The sequence below is a fragment of the Coregonus lavaretus genome (genome assembly GCF_964263955.1).
Source record: "Coregonus lavaretus genome assembly, chromosome: 23".
Classification (NCBI taxonomy): Eukaryota; Metazoa; Chordata; class Actinopteri; order Salmoniformes; family Salmonidae; genus Coregonus; species Coregonus lavaretus.
Window position 1 is genome coordinate 11,851,515 of NC_140010.1, and position 17,377 is coordinate 11,868,891.

General features: G+C 43.8%; 1 protein-coding gene and 1 pseudogene across 2 annotated transcripts; one reads left to right on the plus strand and one right to left on the minus strand.

The window, feature by feature from the left end:
* The first annotated feature begins 62 nt into the window (after nt 1-62).
* Nucleotides 63-1,460, plus strand: LOC311099119 (transmembrane protein 69-like; annotated as a pseudogene). Its single transcript, XR_014615690.1, has 4 exons — nt 63-127; nt 298-351; nt 468-1,183; nt 1,418-1,460. The product of XR_014615690.1 is annotated as a transmembrane protein 69-like (transcript).
* Nucleotides 1,461-4,218: 2,758 nt separating this feature from the next.
* ipp (intracisternal A particle-promoted polypeptide) lies at nt 4,219-14,020 on the minus strand. Its single transcript, XM_084139769.1, has 10 exons — nt 13,955-14,020; nt 12,813-13,295; nt 12,480-12,691; nt 12,049-12,268; nt 11,697-11,852; nt 11,335-11,502; nt 11,028-11,165; nt 10,652-10,774; nt 8,724-8,944; nt 4,219-4,787 (listed from the first exon to the last, which is right to left on the minus strand). The coding sequence occupies exons 2-10, from the start codon at nt 13,183-13,185 to the stop codon at nt 4,563-4,565; spliced, it is 1,836 nt and encodes a 611-aa protein (XP_083995895.1). The 5' UTR covers nt 13,186-13,295; nt 13,955-14,020; the 3' UTR covers nt 4,219-4,562.
* Between the last annotated feature and the right edge of the window lie 3,357 nt (nt 14,021-17,377).

The window sequence follows — 17,377 nt, forward strand, 5'->3', positions numbered from 1 at the left end:
AGGCAGGCGCAATAATCGATCGTTGCTGAAATCAAACTTTCGGCAGACACTGTGAATCGAGGAAACGACCTAACAAGCCTCTGCTATGGCTAATTTATTAGTAATCTGCACAACGTGAAGATCAAGGGTGAAAAGGATGACTACATTTTTAAAACACAGGCTTTTGTTAGAACATGTCTATTATTTTGGATATCTAACGTTATTAGCTAATGCTAAAGATGCCAAAGCTTGCTAGCTAGCTAGCTAACCAGTTTGATCTTATGTTCTAAAATGCACATGCACCTCTTCCCATTTTAGGTAATAAAATGATCTCATTTGCATTGAAGAGGCAATTGAATCCCTGTGTGGTAAGTAGAAACATTACATCAGTTCCTATTATGACACCATCATATTGGTCTATCTGTCCTTGCAACAAATAAACCCTACTGAGAAATGCTTTCCGCAACACTGTATTTTTTACACCCAAGGTCCAACATGGCAATCTCTGCAACGGGTACTCTGTGGGTCCAGCTGCACAGTGAAGAGGGAATGTTTTTACACCAGTTCCAACCACTTGATGGCTCCACAAGTTTCCATGGCGACTTCGCTACTGTTCCAGAGACTAGCCTCCTCCAGGTTTCTGACCCTCAGGTTCCTGAGCTGCTCTGCTTCTTTGCTCTGCCAGGGGCACCCCGCTCCTGCGAGAGGAGAGGACCAACAGCGCCTCAGCCTGAAAGCCCTGGCCAATGCGCCCAATCATGCTTTGTACCTTGGCCTCCTTCCATTCCTGGGTGCCCCCCTGCTGATGGCTGTGACCCAGTCCTACCTCCCTAAGGTGGCCTACGCCCAGGTGGTCTATGGGGCCTCCATCATGTTCTTCCTGGGTGGGACCCGCTGGGGCTTTTCCCTGCCTGAGGGGAGCCCTGCCCAGCCCGACTGGATGAACCTGGGCAACAGTGTGGTGCCCTCCCTGCTGGCCTGGCTGGCTCTGCTCTGCAGGGACAACATCGCAGAGCCCTGGTGGTCATCATGGGGCTGGGCCTGGCCCTGCACTATGACCTTACTCTGCTGTCTGGCTACCCCGGCTGGTTCAAAGCCATGAGAACCATACTTACTCTGGTGGCTACCTTCTCCCTGGTGGCCACATTGACACTGAAGGAGATGTGCCCGGAGAAGAAGATCAAGACAGTTGAGAGTTGACTAGGTAATGGTGGCTAGGGGATACTCACTCAGAGTTTACACTTGAGAGCTAAAGTATCTCAAGAAGACAAGTGAATGAAGAGTGGAACACAGATCAGGGTCTTGTTCAGTAGGAGTTAACAGGGGAAAATGGAGGGGGTGCGACATTAACATTTTCAATAAAAAATCATGACATTTTCACATATCTGGATTTTCTTTTAATCAATGTGTTACTCATGACACTTCCGTTCCTCAACAGGTGAGGGCTGAAATATAAATTCACTTTGTAATCTAGTGCCGTTGCTGAATGAAGGTGATACAAGCTACAGTATTTTCAACCAAAGGGACATTTCTCAGTGTTTTGGAATGGTGAGTACTGACTAAAAAGGCACTTATATTTACAGCATTTTTTTTTATATATATACACAATGGCTGCATTTCAGTCAATGAGACATATTAAACAGAAATACTGAGTGCAACAGTTATACTACAGAGTAATGTGTCAAACCATAAACCGTAGTGATAATTTAACAGACGCAGTGAGCACAGCAGAACGATACCATAAGCTTACGATTTCCAACCGTAACAAAGTTTGACATGAGGGACCATAAGTAACATTTTGCTCGTAGTAGCTTCTTGCTTCAGCCGTCAAGTAAGTGCAGTTCAAGGTTTAATACAACTCAGTTTAAACACATGAAGCCCATCGCACTAGCAGTCAGTCTACCTTCAGTCAACATGGATAACGGACAACTCCCATGGAAGTTAAACATCGTTTTGGTGGTAATTTTAAATGTGAGAAATTGAAGTTGGGCAAAATTAATATTTCAATTTCCATTAAAAGTGCACAGGTTGAAACAATTGATAGGATATCACAAAGAGTGACAGCCAGCCATCCCATTCTCAGAAACAGACAAACATCCTTCGTACACTTCAGTGGAGAATGTAATGGTCCTGAAAGTGTCAATGTTTTTAAGTTAACACAAATGAGCTGAGACAATACAGTAACAATGAAAGCTATTGAACCTCCAGAAACACTGGCACACTTCTCTAAAACAGAGCGGGGAAGTGACTGAGTGATGGAGAGAGATAGGTCTGCCATGTAACTGACTGGGAGTAGGTACTGTAGCCTAGCCAGCTCATTTGAATCAACAGTTTCTTGGTTGGCAGTGTCCCAGTCATCCGTTGGCTGTGTACAATGTACGTCTAGTTCAGTTACATAAAAGCAATAAAAAACAATCCAGAATAACAAAACAATCCAAACATTCTGAAATCCATCTATTCCACTCGGAAGTCCACAGAAAGTGATTTGTCTTGTATTTTGAAAACACAACTCTTCTAGCTAAAAAAAAAGGTATGTGTTCATGCTCTGTGAGGTGCTGAAAAAAAAGTATTCTACAAGTCTCATCCCAACTGTAGTTCACCCTCCATTGGCTAACTGAGAGTACAATGTGTGACCATGGATATAGGAGATAATGGAATTAGATTCTGCTACGGCATTCTGCCACTGCTGTTCAAAAGTTAAACACATTGCTGGTGAAGGCCATGACGATAATGAACTCGAGGACTCGTCTTTGATATGGCTAAGAACATGTCGTATGCAGCTGTCTAGTGTGTCCAACCGGGTAACAAACCCTGTCTCCTGCTGCACCACAGTGTCAGCCCGCTAAGGGCAAATTCATGATAACGGAATTACGCTGAGACTCACTTTAAAATATGTCAAACAAAAACCAATGATTACAAAGTTAAACAAACCATAGAACTCTATGCACAATGACTACTTTTAACAATTTCCACTGGAAATTTTACAAAAACACATTTACATTAAGAACTGTGGAGCTACAAAGTTTGGTAACAGAATAAAACGGAGGGAGATTTTACCGTAATTCTGTTACTAAACTTTGCATCTGCACAGTTTTTCTAGTAAATGTACAGTACCAGTCAAAAGTTTGGACACACCTAGTCATTCAAGGGTTTTTCTTAGTTTTTACTATTTTCTACATTGTAGAATAGTAGTGAAGACATAAAAACTATGAAATAACACATATGGAATCATGTAGTAACCAAAAAAAGTGTTAAACAAATCAAAATATATTTTATATTTGAGATTCTTCAAATAGCCACCCTTTGCCTTGATGACAGTTTTTCATACTCTTGGCATTCTCTCAACCAGCTTCACCTGGAATTCTTTTCCAACAGTCTTGAAGGAGTTCCCACATATGCTGAACACTGCTTTTCCTTCACTCTGCCGTCCGACTCATCCCAAACCATCTCAATTGGGTTGAGGTCGGGGGATTGTGGAGGCCAGGTCATCTGATGCAGCACTCCATCACTCTCCTTCTTGGTAAAATAGCCCTTACACAGCCTGGAGGTGTGTTGGGTCATTGTCCTGTTAAAAAACAAATGATAGTCCCACTAAGCCCAAGCCAGATGGGATGGCTAATCGCTGCAGAATTCTGTGGTAGCCATAACACCACCTCCTCCATGCTTTACGGTGGGAACTACACATGCGGAGATCATCCGTTCACCCACACCGCATCTCACAAAGACACGGCGGTTGGAACCAAAAATCTCCAATTTGGACTCCAGACCAAAGGACAAATTTCCACCGGTCTAATGTCCATTGCTTGTGTTTCTTGGCCCAAGCAGGTCTCTTCTTCTTATTGGTGTCCTTTAGTAGTGGTTTCCTTTCAGCAATTCAACCATGAAGGCCTGATTCACACAGTCCCCTCTGAACAGTTGATGTTGAGATGTGTCTGTTACTTAAACTCTGTGAAGCATTTATTTGGGCTGCAATTTCTGAGGCTGGTAAATCTAATGAACTTATCCTCTGCAGCAGAGGTAACTCTGGGTCTTCCATTCCTGTGGCGGTCCTCATGAGAGCCAGTTTCATCATAGCACTTCATGGTTTTTGCGACTGTACTTGTAGAAACGTTCAAAGTTCTTGAAATGTTCTGGATTGACTGACCTTCAAGTCTTAAAGTAATGATGGACTGTCATTTCTCTTTGCTTATTTGAGCTGTAGGTGTGTCCAAACTTTTGACTGGTACTGTATATATTTTTGTGTAAATTGTTCAAAGTAGTAATTGTGCATAGAGTTGTATGGTTTGGTAAACTTTGAGATCTATGTATTTTGTTTGGCATATATTTTAAAGTGAAAAATCGGAGTCTTCTGTTACCATGGAATTGCCCCTAAGCTAAAGCCATTTCGGCATCTATAGCTCTGTAGCTAATGCAAGTCTCCAGGTCTCAGGCAAGGTTACTCATCATGTAATCTCACGGTGCCAGACATAAAACCGTATTCTCGTCTGAGAATGAGGTTTGTTCCTGGAAAAACCTAAAAACGGCTACTCATCATGTTTCACGATTCACCGAACCACCTCCCTTGGTTCTACTTGGGCTCAATCTCAGAGCACGGCCACGCCCCCGTCACAGCGACTGGTGATCATGTTGCCAATCTCCGTCCAGGTGTCCAGGTGGGGGTCGTAAATCTCCACAGAGTCCACAGTCACGGGGGCCGAGAAGTCTCTGCTGGAGGCCCGTCCCCCCACGGCGTACAGCAGTCCGTTAACGGCTGACACGGACACCCCGGCCCTTGCCACCGCCATGGGGGCCACCTCCACCCATTTCTCCTTTAGAGGGAAGAAGAGATGGAGACATAGTTGAGGGAGACCGGCTGAGGGAAATCAGAGGCGTTGTAGTGTTACCATCTACATAAAGCTATGAGGTGACAATGTGTTGCTTTTTAAACAAGGCTGTATTTACAGTGCATTCAGAAAGTATTCAGATCCCTTGACTTTTTCCACATTTTGTTACGTTACAGCCTTATTCTAAAATTTATTAAATTGATTTTTCCCCCTCATCAATCTACACACTATATTGACAAAGCAAAAAAGGTTTTTTAGAATTTTTTGCAAATATATTAATATTAAAAACTGATACCACATTTACATAAGTGTTCAGGCCCTTTACTCAGTACTTTGTTGAAGCACCTTTGGCAGTGATTACAGCCTTGAGTATTCTTGGGTATGATGCTACAAGCTTGGCACACCTGTATTTGGGGAGTTTCTCCCATTCTTCTCTGCAGATCCTCTCAAGCCCTGTCAGGTTGGATGGGGAGCGCAGCACAGCTATTTTCAGGTCTCTCCAGAGATGTTTGATCGGGTTCAAGTCCGGGCTCTGGCTGGGTCACTCAAGGACATTCCGAGACTTGTCCCGAAGCCACTCCTGCATTGTCTTGGCTGTGTGCTTAGGGTCGTTGTCCTGTTGGAAGGTAAACTTTCACCCCAGTCTGAGGTCCTGAGCGCTCTGGAGCAGGTTTTCATCAAGGATCTCTCTGTACTTTGCTCCATTCATCTTTCCCTCGATCCTGACTAGTCTCCCAGTCCCTGCTGCTGAAAAACACCCCCACAGCATGATGCTGCCACCACCATGCTTCACCGTAGGGATGGTGCCAGTTTTCCTCCAGACGTGACACTTAGCATTCAGGCCAAATAGTTCAATCTTGGATTCATTAGACCAGAGTCATTTAGGTGCCTTTGGCAAATTCCAAGCTGGCTGTCATGTGCCTTTTACTGAGGAGTGGCTTCCGTCTGGTCACTCTACCAGAAAGGCCTGATTGGTGGAGTGCTGCAGAGATGGTTGTCGTTCTGGAAGGTTCTCCCATCTCCACAGAGGAACTCTGGAGCTCTGTCAGAGTGACCATCAGGTTCTTGGTCACCTCCCTGACCAAGGCACTTCTCCCCCGATTGCTCAGTTTGGCCGGGCAGCCAGCTCTAGGAAGAGTCTTGGTGGTTCCAAACTTCTTCCATTTAAGAATGATGGAGGCCACTGTGTTCTTGGGGACCTTCAATGCTGCAGAATTTTTTTGGTACCCTTCCCCAGATCTGTGCCTAGATACAATCCTGTCTCGGTGCTCTACGGATAATTCCTTCGACCACATGACTTGGTTTTTGCTCTGACTTGCACTGTCAACTGTGGGACCTTTATACAGCTCTGGAAAAAAGTAAGAGACCACTGCAAAATGATGATTGGTGATTGACCGTCATCTTGAACTTCTTCCATTTTCTAATAATTGCGCCAACAGTTGTTGCCTTCTCACCAAGCTGCTTGCCTATTGTCCTGTAGCCCATCCCAGCCTTGTGCAGGTCTACAATTTTATCCCTGATGTCCTTATACAGCTCTCTGGTCTTGGCCATTGTGGAGAGGTTGGAGTCTGTTTGATTGAGTGTGTGGACAGGTTTCTTTTATACAGGTAACGAGTTCAAACATGTGCAGTTAATACAGGTAATGAGTGGAGAACAGGAGGGCTTCTTAAAGAAAAACTAACAGGTCTGTGAGAGCCGGAATTCTTACTGGTTGGTAGGTGATCAAATACTTATGTCATGCAATAAAATGCAAATGAATTACTTAAAAATCATACAATGCGATTTTCTGGATTTTTGTTTTAGATTCCGTATCTCACAGTTGAAGTGTACCTATGATAAAAATTACAGACCTCTACATGCTTTGTAAGTAGGAAAACCTGCAAAATCGGCAGTGTATCAAATACTTGTTCTCCCCACTGTATGTGTGTATATATATATATATAGCTGGAAAAAAGTAAGAGACCATTGCAAAATTATCAGTTTCTCTGGTTTTACTATTTATAGGTATGTGTTTGGGTAAAAATAACATTTTTGTTTTATTCTATAAACTACTGACAACATTTCTCCCAAATTCCAAATAAAAATATTGTCATTTAGAGCATTTATTTGCAGAAAATGACAACTGGTCAAAATAACAAAAAAGATGCAGTGTTGTCAGACCTCGAATAATGCAAAGAAAATAAGTTCATGTTCATTTTTAAACAACACAATACTAATGTTTTAACTTAGGAAGAGTTCAGAAATCAATATTTGGTGGAATAACCCTGATTTTCAATCACAGCTTTCATGCGTCTTGGCATGCTCTCCACCAGTCTTTCACATTGATGTTGGGTGACTTTATGCCACTCCTGGCGCAAAAATTAAAGCAGCTCGGCTTTGTTTGATGGCTTGTGACCATCCAACTTCCTCTTGATCACATTCCAGAAGTTTTCAATGGGGTTCAGGTCTGGAGATTGGGCTGGCCATGACACCATGATCTGGTGGTCCTCCATCCACACCTTGATTGACCTGGCTGTGTGGCATGGTGCATTGTCCTGCTGGAAAAACCAATCCTCAGAGTTGGGGAACAATGTCAGAGCAAAAGGAAGCAAGTTTTCTTCCAGGACAACCTTGTACGTGGCTTGATTCATGCGTCCTTCACAAAGACAAATCTGCCCGATTCCAGCCTTGCTGAAGCACCCCCAGATCATCACCGAATCTCCACCAAATTTCACAGTTGGTGCGAGACACTGTGGCTTATAGGCCTCTCCAGATCTCAGTCTAACCATTAGACGACCAGGTGTTGGTCAAAGCTGAAAATTGGACTCATCAGAGAAGATGACCTTACTCCAGTCCTCTACGGTCCAATCCTTATGGTCTTTTGCAAACCTCAGCCTGGCTCTTCTTTGCTTCTCATTGATGAAGGGCTTTTTTCTAGCTTTACATGACTTCAGCCCTGCCCCTAGGAGCCTGTTTCGAACCGTCCTCGCCGTGCACTTCACCCCAGCTGCTGTTTGCCATTATTTTTGTAGGTCACTTGATGTCATCCTACGGTTGTTGAGTGACATTCGAATGAGTTGGTGGTCATCCCGGTCAGTAGAGTGTCGTTTTCGCCCTCTGCCGGGCTGTAGCTTTGTTGTCCCCAATGTCTGCTGCTTGACCTTGTTCTTATGAACCGCCGTCTTTGAAATTTTAAGGATGGAAGCAACCTGACGCTCACTGTATCCCTCTGCCAGTAAAGCCAGAATTGAACCCTTATTTTCCTCACTCAAAACATTCATTTTCAACTCTTTTGGCATGGTCAATAGTTATTTTTTGATTAATATTACTTTTGAGGTACTATTAGCACTGTTTTTGCCATCCAGCTGGTCCTATTGCAAGAGGCAAGTGATGACCACAGTAGTGGTTTTTATACTTTTCCTCGTTAAATAAGATTTGGTTCAGGTGATCACCTAATCAGTACCTAATTCAGTAGAATGAGGTGTGCCTGTGTTGGAATTCAACAGACACTGGAATGGAATGGCTGTCATACATGTAGAGATGCTGATTTAAGAAAAATGTGCAGTGGTCTCTTAATTTTTTCCACAGCTGTATAGACAGGTGTGTGCCTTTCCAAATCATGTCCAATCAAGTGAATTTACCACAGGTGGACTCCAAGTTGTAGAAACATCTCAAGGATGATCAATGGAAACAGGATGCACCTGAGCTCAATTTCAAGTCTCTTAGCGAAGGGTCTGAATACTTATGTCAATAAGGTATCTGTTTTTTATTTTTAATACATTTGCCAAATTTTCAAAAAACCTGTTCTCGCTTTGTCATTATGGGGTATTGATGAGGAAAAAAAGTTATTTAATAAATTTTAGAATAAAGGCTGTAACGTAACTGGGAAGGGGTCTGAATACTTTCCGAATGCACTGTATAAATCCACCATAACTCCCTCACCTCTTCAGGGCAGTATTTCTCCACCGTCTCCAGGGAGCCCAGCGCCTCGTTCCAGCCCCCCACAGCGTAGATGCAGTTGTTGAGGCAAGCCACGCCCACGTAGGCCCGCCGGGTCACCATGACGGGCAGGGCGCTCCAGCGCCGGGAGATGGGGTCGTACACCTCCGCCGAACGCAGCTCCATCCCCTCATCACTGATCCCCCCGATCACATAGATGAAGCCTAGACATAGGGGAGAGGGGAATGAGGCCATTCAGGAAAATTACGTCATTGAGACAGCGGAAGCAATTACAGTGAAGGAAAAAAGTATTTGATCCCCTGCTGATTTTGTACATTTGCCCACTGACAAAGAAATGATCAGTCTATCATTTTAATGGTAGGTTTATTTGAACAGTGAGAGACAGAATAACAACAAAAAAATCCAGAAAAACGCATGTCAAAAATGTTATAAATTGATTTGCATTTTAATGAGGGAAATAAGTATTTGACCCCCTCTCAATCAGAAAGATTTCTGGCTCCCAGGTGTCTTTTATACAAGTAACGAGCTGAGATTAGGAGCACACTCTTAAAGGGAGACACCTGTCCACAGAAGCCATCAATCAATCAGATTCCAAACTCTCCACCATGGCCAAGACCAAAGAGCTCTCCAAGGATGTCAGGGACAAGATTGTAGACCTACACAAGGCTGGAATGGGCTACAAGACCATCGCCAAGCAGCTTGGTGAGAAGGTGACAACAGTTGGTGCGATTATTCGCAAATGGAAGAAACATAAAATAACTGTCAATCTCCCTCGGCCTGGGGCTCCATGCAAGATCTCACCTCGTGGAGTTGCAATGATCATGACAACGGTTAGGAATCAGCCCAGAACTACACGGGAGGATCTTGTCAATGATCTCAAGGCAGCTGGGACCATAGTCACCAAGAAAACAATTGGTAACACAATACGCTGTGAAGGACAGAAATCCTGCAGCGCCCGCAAGGTCCCCCTGCTCAAGAAAGCACATATACAGGCCCATCTGAAGTTTGCCAATGAACATCTGAATGATTCAGAGGAGAACTGGGTGAAAGTGTTGTGGTCAGATGGGACCAAAATCGAGCTCTTTGGCATCAACTCAACTCGCCGTGTTTGGAGGAGGAGGAATGCTGCCTATGACCCCAAGAACACCATCCCCACCGTCAAACATAGAGGTGGAAACATTATGCTTTGGGGGTGTTTTTCTGCTAAGGGGACAGGACAACTTCACCGCATCAAAGGGACGATGGACGGGCCATGTACCGTCAAATCTTGGGTGAGAACCTCCTTCCCTCAGCCAGGGCATTGAAAATAGGTCGTGGATGGGTATTCCAGCATGACAATGACCCAAAACACACGGCCAAGGCAACAAAGGAGTGGCTCAAGAAGAAGCACATTAAGGTCCTGGAGTGGCCTAGCCAGTCTCCAGACCTTAATCCCATAGAAAATCTGTGGAGGGAGCTGAAGGTTCGAGTTGCCAAACGTCAGCCTCGAAACCTTAATGACTTGGAGAAGATCTGCAAAGAGGAGTGGGACAAAATCCCTCCTGAGATGTGTGCAAACCTGGTGGCCAACTACAAGAAACGTCTGACCTCTGTGATTGCCAACAAGGGTTTTGCCACCAAGTACTAAGTCATGTTTTGCAGAGGGGTCAAATACTTATTTCCCTCATTAAAATGCAAATCAATTTATAACATTTTTGACATGCGTTTTTCTGGATTTTTGTTGTTGTTATTCTGTCTCTCACTGTTCAAATAAACCTACCATTAAAATTATAGACTGATGATGTCTTTGTCAGTGGGCAAACGTACAAAATCAGCAGGGGATCAAATACTTTTTTCCCTCACTGTATATTGATACAGTATATTTTCCTGTAAATGTTTTATGTATTGTTGTTATGTATGAATTGAATTACCCTGTAACTCGCAGCAGCCAAAGTAGTACCGAGGCACTGCCATGCTTCCAATGATCTCCCACTTATTCTCTGTCGGGTCGTACCGCTCCATCGTCTTCCCTATTTCTGATCCAACCCAACCACCTGCAGGAACACAGCAGTGAGGAGACATGGTATTAATACCTTATCCCAAAGACCCAAGTTAAATACTCTTGGACACTAATTTCTTCATTCCCTTCTTTAAAAACATCACTGTTCTGACATGACTGTTTTGGTGAAAGCTATGCAGTGGAAACCTTGCTTTCATATGTCCAATCATGTTAGATCTGTGATGACTTCAAGGAGGGGAGAAATTAAGCACGTATTCCCAATCAAGGCCTTGGCTTCGTTAGTTTACCCAGTGCGTAGAGTGCCCCGTGACAGGGGCAGACCCCGACACCACAGCGTGGGAAGTTGAGAGAGGCCACAGCCGCCCACTGCTTAGTCACCGGGTCGTATCTCTCTGTGCAGTCAAATATCATGGAGTCCTTCTCCCCTGGGAAATGACAAGAAACAGAATACTAGAAACAGAACTGTATTGCCCTGAGGAAGACACAGGTTGAAACACATGGCATGTTCTCTGCATAAACAAACACAGAACCACACAGACAGGACTCATTACTGAGTGGACTATCCTGGTTAAATAAATAAAATGAGAGTCTCACCTCCCACGACATAGATCATGCCCTCCAGCACAGCCACTCCCAGCCCGCTGCGGGCCTGGTGCAGGGAGGACACAGTGGTCCAGTACTGGCTGAATGAGTCAAAGCGTTCCACGCAGCTCAGGGCCCGGCTGTCACTCCAACGACCACCCTGCAGCCGAGTGTAGCCTCCTGAGACAGGGGAAACCAACCGTGACAACATAGCCTGGATCACTTCATGAAATGGAATAATTCAATTTGGATCCAGCTGGTACTCGTATAATCTGCTGAGTTTACACTGAAGATGCTACAACAAAAATGGCCACCCCAGTTCTGTTGTTATCGTCATATAAAGGCGTTCAGGTGCTGAACTGAGGTTTACCTACCTATGGCATAGAGGTATTTCCTGGCCTTTCTCCTGGGCCTCATCTTGGCTGGCTGTAACAGGCTGTACATCTTATTCTCTTTGGGAGACTTGCTGACCTCTGTGTATTCCCTCAGCAGTGTCTGCAGCGCCACCCGCAGGCTGAAGTCAGAAATGCCTACACAGAGAAATTATATGATGTCATTGATTAGCAGCACAACAATGAAAATTGGGGAAACATACTGGTTTGGGATAAGCCCATTTTAATGGTGTGAGAAATAAAAAAGGATTTCAGAAAATCAGTTCCTGATAAATCAGGAAAAATAAGGACGTTCCTGCCTGACAAATCAGGAGGAAACATCTTTCCATCTAACCTTCGATGTACTTGAAGAGTCTCTGTGGGGAGAGCAGGGGGAACCTGACTGGGTCCAGCACCTCAACCACATGCTTCTTCCTCTTGGCCACGTCCTGTAGGACCCAGTCCATGGCCGCCGTGAACACCTGGTACTCATCCTCGATTCGCAGCTCCTCGCTCCGCAGCAGCTTCACCAGTTGGTCCTTGGACAGATCCCAGAACTCGTCCGACACACACACCTAAAGGTCAGATGTTTTGAGTGTGATTTTGTTTGTTGATGTAAGTGTTATAACAGGTTGGTAACAGATTATTCACTTTTTGTTACACACACTCAGCAGATTATAATGAGATGAAAGGAGAAAGAGCCTCAGAGAAGCGAAGGTGGAAGAGAGAATCTGAAGACAAGACAGACAGACAGAGATGGAGGAAGAAAGAGACCATGCGTAGCACCTCCAGAAAGTGGACCTGGATGTAGTTCTCAGTGAACTCCAGCATGTCCATGCAGGCGATCTGCTCAAGGAACTGGTATACCCCCACACAGTTGGACGGGTCCATGTGGCCCTTGAGGAACTCTCCACAGATAGACACCACCTCACTCAGCTGCAGCATGTCTGCTGCCACCATCAGCTCCTGCATGTTCTCCACCGTCACGTTAATCATGCCTGGACGGGTTCAGTTCAAAGAAACACAAAGAAGTCTGTATCATGTATTACTGTTCTTTGTATGAGCACACTACTGTACACTACACATTCAGTAAATGGTACATTTCATGACAGGGCAAACCTGTGTATATGAACTCCAGCAGGACCTCAAACACTGGTGCCTCCACTCCCAGGATCTGGACCTCTTCCTTGTCTGCCTCGCTCATCCCCCCAGAGAAGAGAGCGGAGAAGTAGGGGCTGCTGGCAGCCAGGACCAGCTTGTGGACACTGAACACACGGCCTTCCAGCCGCAGCCTTACATCACAGAAATCTGTCCGGAGGCGCATCTTGTTCATCTGGGCCAGGATGAGCCGGGCGTAGCGGTCCGATGCAAACAGAGCCTGCTCAGTGGACTGGGTCGTCACGCCAGCTGCAGGTATGTCACCGCTGCCGCAGCCACTGCTCCCAGGGGTAGAGGAAGGTGGGGAGCGGGGTGGAAACATCACTGAGGACATGGTGGCTCAGTCACTGGGATGGAAAGAGACAGGGGCGGTGTCACAGACACAGTCTACCCTTACTGCTGCTTCATGGTGCAGGACTCTCCAAGTGGACACATCATCTGACCCTAGAGAGAAGAGTACGAGAAACATGAAAGATGATACAATCTCAAATGTAACGTAACATACTGTAACATGCTGGTATACAATACAAAATAACAATGATAAAAAGTGCCAAATATTTAATGCTGGTGTCTGTCTCTTTCTTTTGTCTTCAACTGTGTTTGTGAAATAGAGGGTGATGAATTCTTATCTCTATTGAGTTCAAGTGATGCATTATATTGTTCATGTATCAGTTATAAAAAGGTCCCTTGTATTTATATCACCCCCACCATCTGGACTGGTTCAAACTGTACAACCAGCTCATGACAACATTGCTATAAAACACAGCATTTCATCCACCATTGATGTGTGACTTTGCTCTGTGGTTGCTAGCTACATCTTGGATACAAAAATAATTAAGTTAGTTCACCTCAGTTACTAGCTACCAGACCGAGATGGATTTACAATAATGTTAATTTAGTTCACCGTATAAAAAGTAGTGTCCAGTCACCCTAGAGATCAGTCGGTTGGTAAGCTAACATACCCGCAGCTAGCTAGCTAGCGCCTGCTAAATTATGTGACAGATAGGGTCAGACCATTTTATTCTTTGAATGGTATATCACGACAATAATCGAAAATGTTCAAATGGAACCTTGTCTACACAAAGGAAATATAATACACCAACCTGCACAGTTGCATGCTAGTCCACATTTAATGATCTAGTTAGTTACTTCCAACAGGCAACTTCCGCAAACAGACTGTCAATCAATTTTTCTGCATCGACTGTACGGTCTTGAGTGGATGGAATACTAGGCCTAACTAAGCAAATACCAGACGTCTAATACACCAGTAGATGGCATCATTGCCCTTAGGGTGCAAGTGAAGCACATTTGGCAAAAAATTACCTGGGCTGGGACCAAAGGCCTGCATTGCTGCCTGCTTGCCTACCAAAATGAAGGCCACAATCATAGAGTTAAAACCACATGATTATTATTTCTATATGTCTGCATGTAGCACTTGGTCATAAGGAAAAGCAAGACATGGTCCATAGTTTGCAATATCTCTATCTTTGCTGTAGTTTGGTTATAATTTGCCCACAGTGCTGTTGATTGTTAAATGACAGGGCACACAGTGAGTGTTTACATTTTTCTAATTGGGTTTAAGAGGTCATGGACCCTAAACTCGTATATAATCCACCAGACTGATTTCTGCTGCCCTATCGGTAGTGCTTGCGAGATCAGACAGTTTGCGAGGCTTTACATGGCAACTACATGCACTTACTGCACACAGCCTGTAGCCCCTGCTTAGTGCTTAAGCTATTAACATTATGGCCATTAACTGTGTGGAACAATTGGCTAATCAGATATGTCAATTAGAGCAGAATTGGGACAGTAAGCCTGTAACAAGCTTGTTAATGCTTTTTGTAGAACATAGTGTACTGTACGAAGAGTGAGTTCATTCAATTGACTTTTTGAACCTGAACCTGTTGACCGTCGTTAAATAGACTTGTTTCTTTGACCTAACGACACAGGGCGAACATTTCTTGCCCACCACCCCATTACTTCTTTCATTTTTTGAGACATTTGGATGATTGGATTGTCTGGAACTTTGTCTGGAACCCTGTTCACGGTGTCTGAAACCTGTTCCTCTTTAACCTTAAGCCCCAAAGGGTAAAAGTGTCAATGAATCAAGAATCAAGAAATTGGTTATAAGGAGATTTAAAGAAGATCTTCAAATCCCTCTTCTTCTCTACTAGTTAGCCCATTGTAAACGGAATCTATAAATCAAATCAAAGCTTATTGGTTGCATACACAGTTTAGCAGATGTTATAGCGGGTGCAGCGAAATGCTTATGTTACTAGCTCCTAACAACGCAGTAAAATGTCACAAAAATAATAATAATAAATTAAATCAAGAAATGGCAGAACAATCCATTAACAATCCAAATAGCACTGTAACAGTAATCCAAATGCAATCTACACGTATATACAGCAGATTAATTTACACAAGATATACTAAGAATGATATGTACAGCAGTAGATATATTAGAGTGAGCTATGTCAAGAATCCAGTATATCAATAAATATGCAGTGTGTATTAACAGTGTAACTAAAATGCAATGTACTGTACAGTAGTAGAAATTTTAGAATGAGCTATGTCGCTAATACAGTATTTAAATACACAGTACAAAACCCCATGGCAAAATGGACAGAATTGCAGAAAAGTATCCATTCAGTGAGGTTTTGTATCTCATGTATCTCCCTAATATCAAATGCAGTCCGTTCTGTGGCCTTGTGGAGGATATCATCAGTAGAGTATCTTTGCCTGACTATAGGTCTTATATCCTCTCACTCCTCCTGGCTGACCTCGCCATCCTTACACTTCCAGCTCTAATTTCTCAGTGATTAGTCCCCAGCAGCCCTCCAGCCATCTGCATGGAGCTAATGGTTTCCAATCCCAGGTCACATCCTAGAGTCGCTGGCCCCATGCCAGCCCAGCGGCCATATTAATCTTTCAGAGCTGAACACCTTAACACGTTTGACTGTCGAAGTGGACAGAGGTTCTTGTTCATGGACATAGGTGAGATCATTTTTTGAGGGTTATGAGGGGGCCAGGGCCACTTGGGTTCCGCAGTTATATCAGAGGTCATACCATGTGCAAGTGGACTCAAACTGATCAGGTGAGACTCGGGAGAGCAACTGGGATGGAAAAGAGGACTCCCTGGTAAGGTGTGACAATTGTAATTGGATTTTCCTGGAATAAATAAATAAATACATGAATTAATAGAATTATATGATGAGGGTGAGTGAAGAAGGGTTATGAGGTTTAGTTAGAGGAGGACAGTATGTGAAGGATGGATCCCCTGGCTGCCAAACTAGCTCCTACAGATCTTATTTGCTGGATTAGCATCCCCCTGGATGGTTTGTTAGCAAGCATAGGGAGGTCAGTCAGCAGGAGGTAGTAGCCTACTAACCCTGCTGAACCAGCAGAAAGTCAGGCCTCAATCCTCTACCTGACCAGAGGTGCCAGAGGTAGCCTTTGCCAAAAGGCCAAAAACAACCATGTAAGGTTACATAAACATGGGACAATATAAGACTTCATGGTAAAACTTTCTGAAGGGATTCTAAGTAGTTTATAAACAGTTAATTATTTGCTTATAGATTTAGTTTATAAGTAAATTAGATCCCTGAGGTAGTAATGCCATGGGATAGACAGTCACATGACTAATATAATTAAGCAATAAGGCCTCAGGAGGTGTGGTATATAGCCAATATACCTCGGCTAAGGGTTGTACTTAGGCACGACGCAACGCCATATAACACAAACCCCTGAGTTGCCTTATTGCTATTATAAACTGGTCACCAACGTAATTAGAACAGTAAACAAGTAATTTTGTGTCATACCCCATGGCTTTCAGCCAATCAGCATCCAGGACCCAAACTATCTCGTTTATAATACCAAATAAATAGGATAAATTATTCAGTCAACACTGGCAACAAGAACGGTTCAGCAATGGAACAATGTGTGCACAGTAGTGAAAAAACACAGTAGGCCTGGATAATCAAAGCAAGCATGTACCGTTGAAGTCGGAAGTTTACATACACTTAGGTTGGAGTCATTAAAACTTGTTTTTCAACCACTCCACAAATGTCTTGTTAACAAACTATAGTTTTGGCAAGTCGGTTAGGACATCTACTTTGTGCATGACACAAGTTATTTTTCCAACAATTGTTTACAGACAAATTATTTCACTTATAATTCACTGTATCACAATTCCAGTGGGTCAGAAGTTTACATACACTAAGTTGACTGTGCCTTTAAACAGCTTGGAAAATTCCAGAAAATCATGTCATGGCTTTAGAAGCTTCTGATAGGCTAATTGACATCATGTGAGTCAATTGGAGGTGTACCTGTGGATGTATTTCAAGGCCTACCTTCAAACTGAGTGCCTCTTTGCTTGACATCATGGGAAAATCAAAAGAAATCAGCCAAGACCTTAGAAAAAAAAAGGTAGGCCTCCACAGTCTGGTTCATCCTTGGGAGCAATTTCCAAACACCTGAAGGTACCACGTTCATCTGTACAAACAATAGTACGCAAGTATAAACAC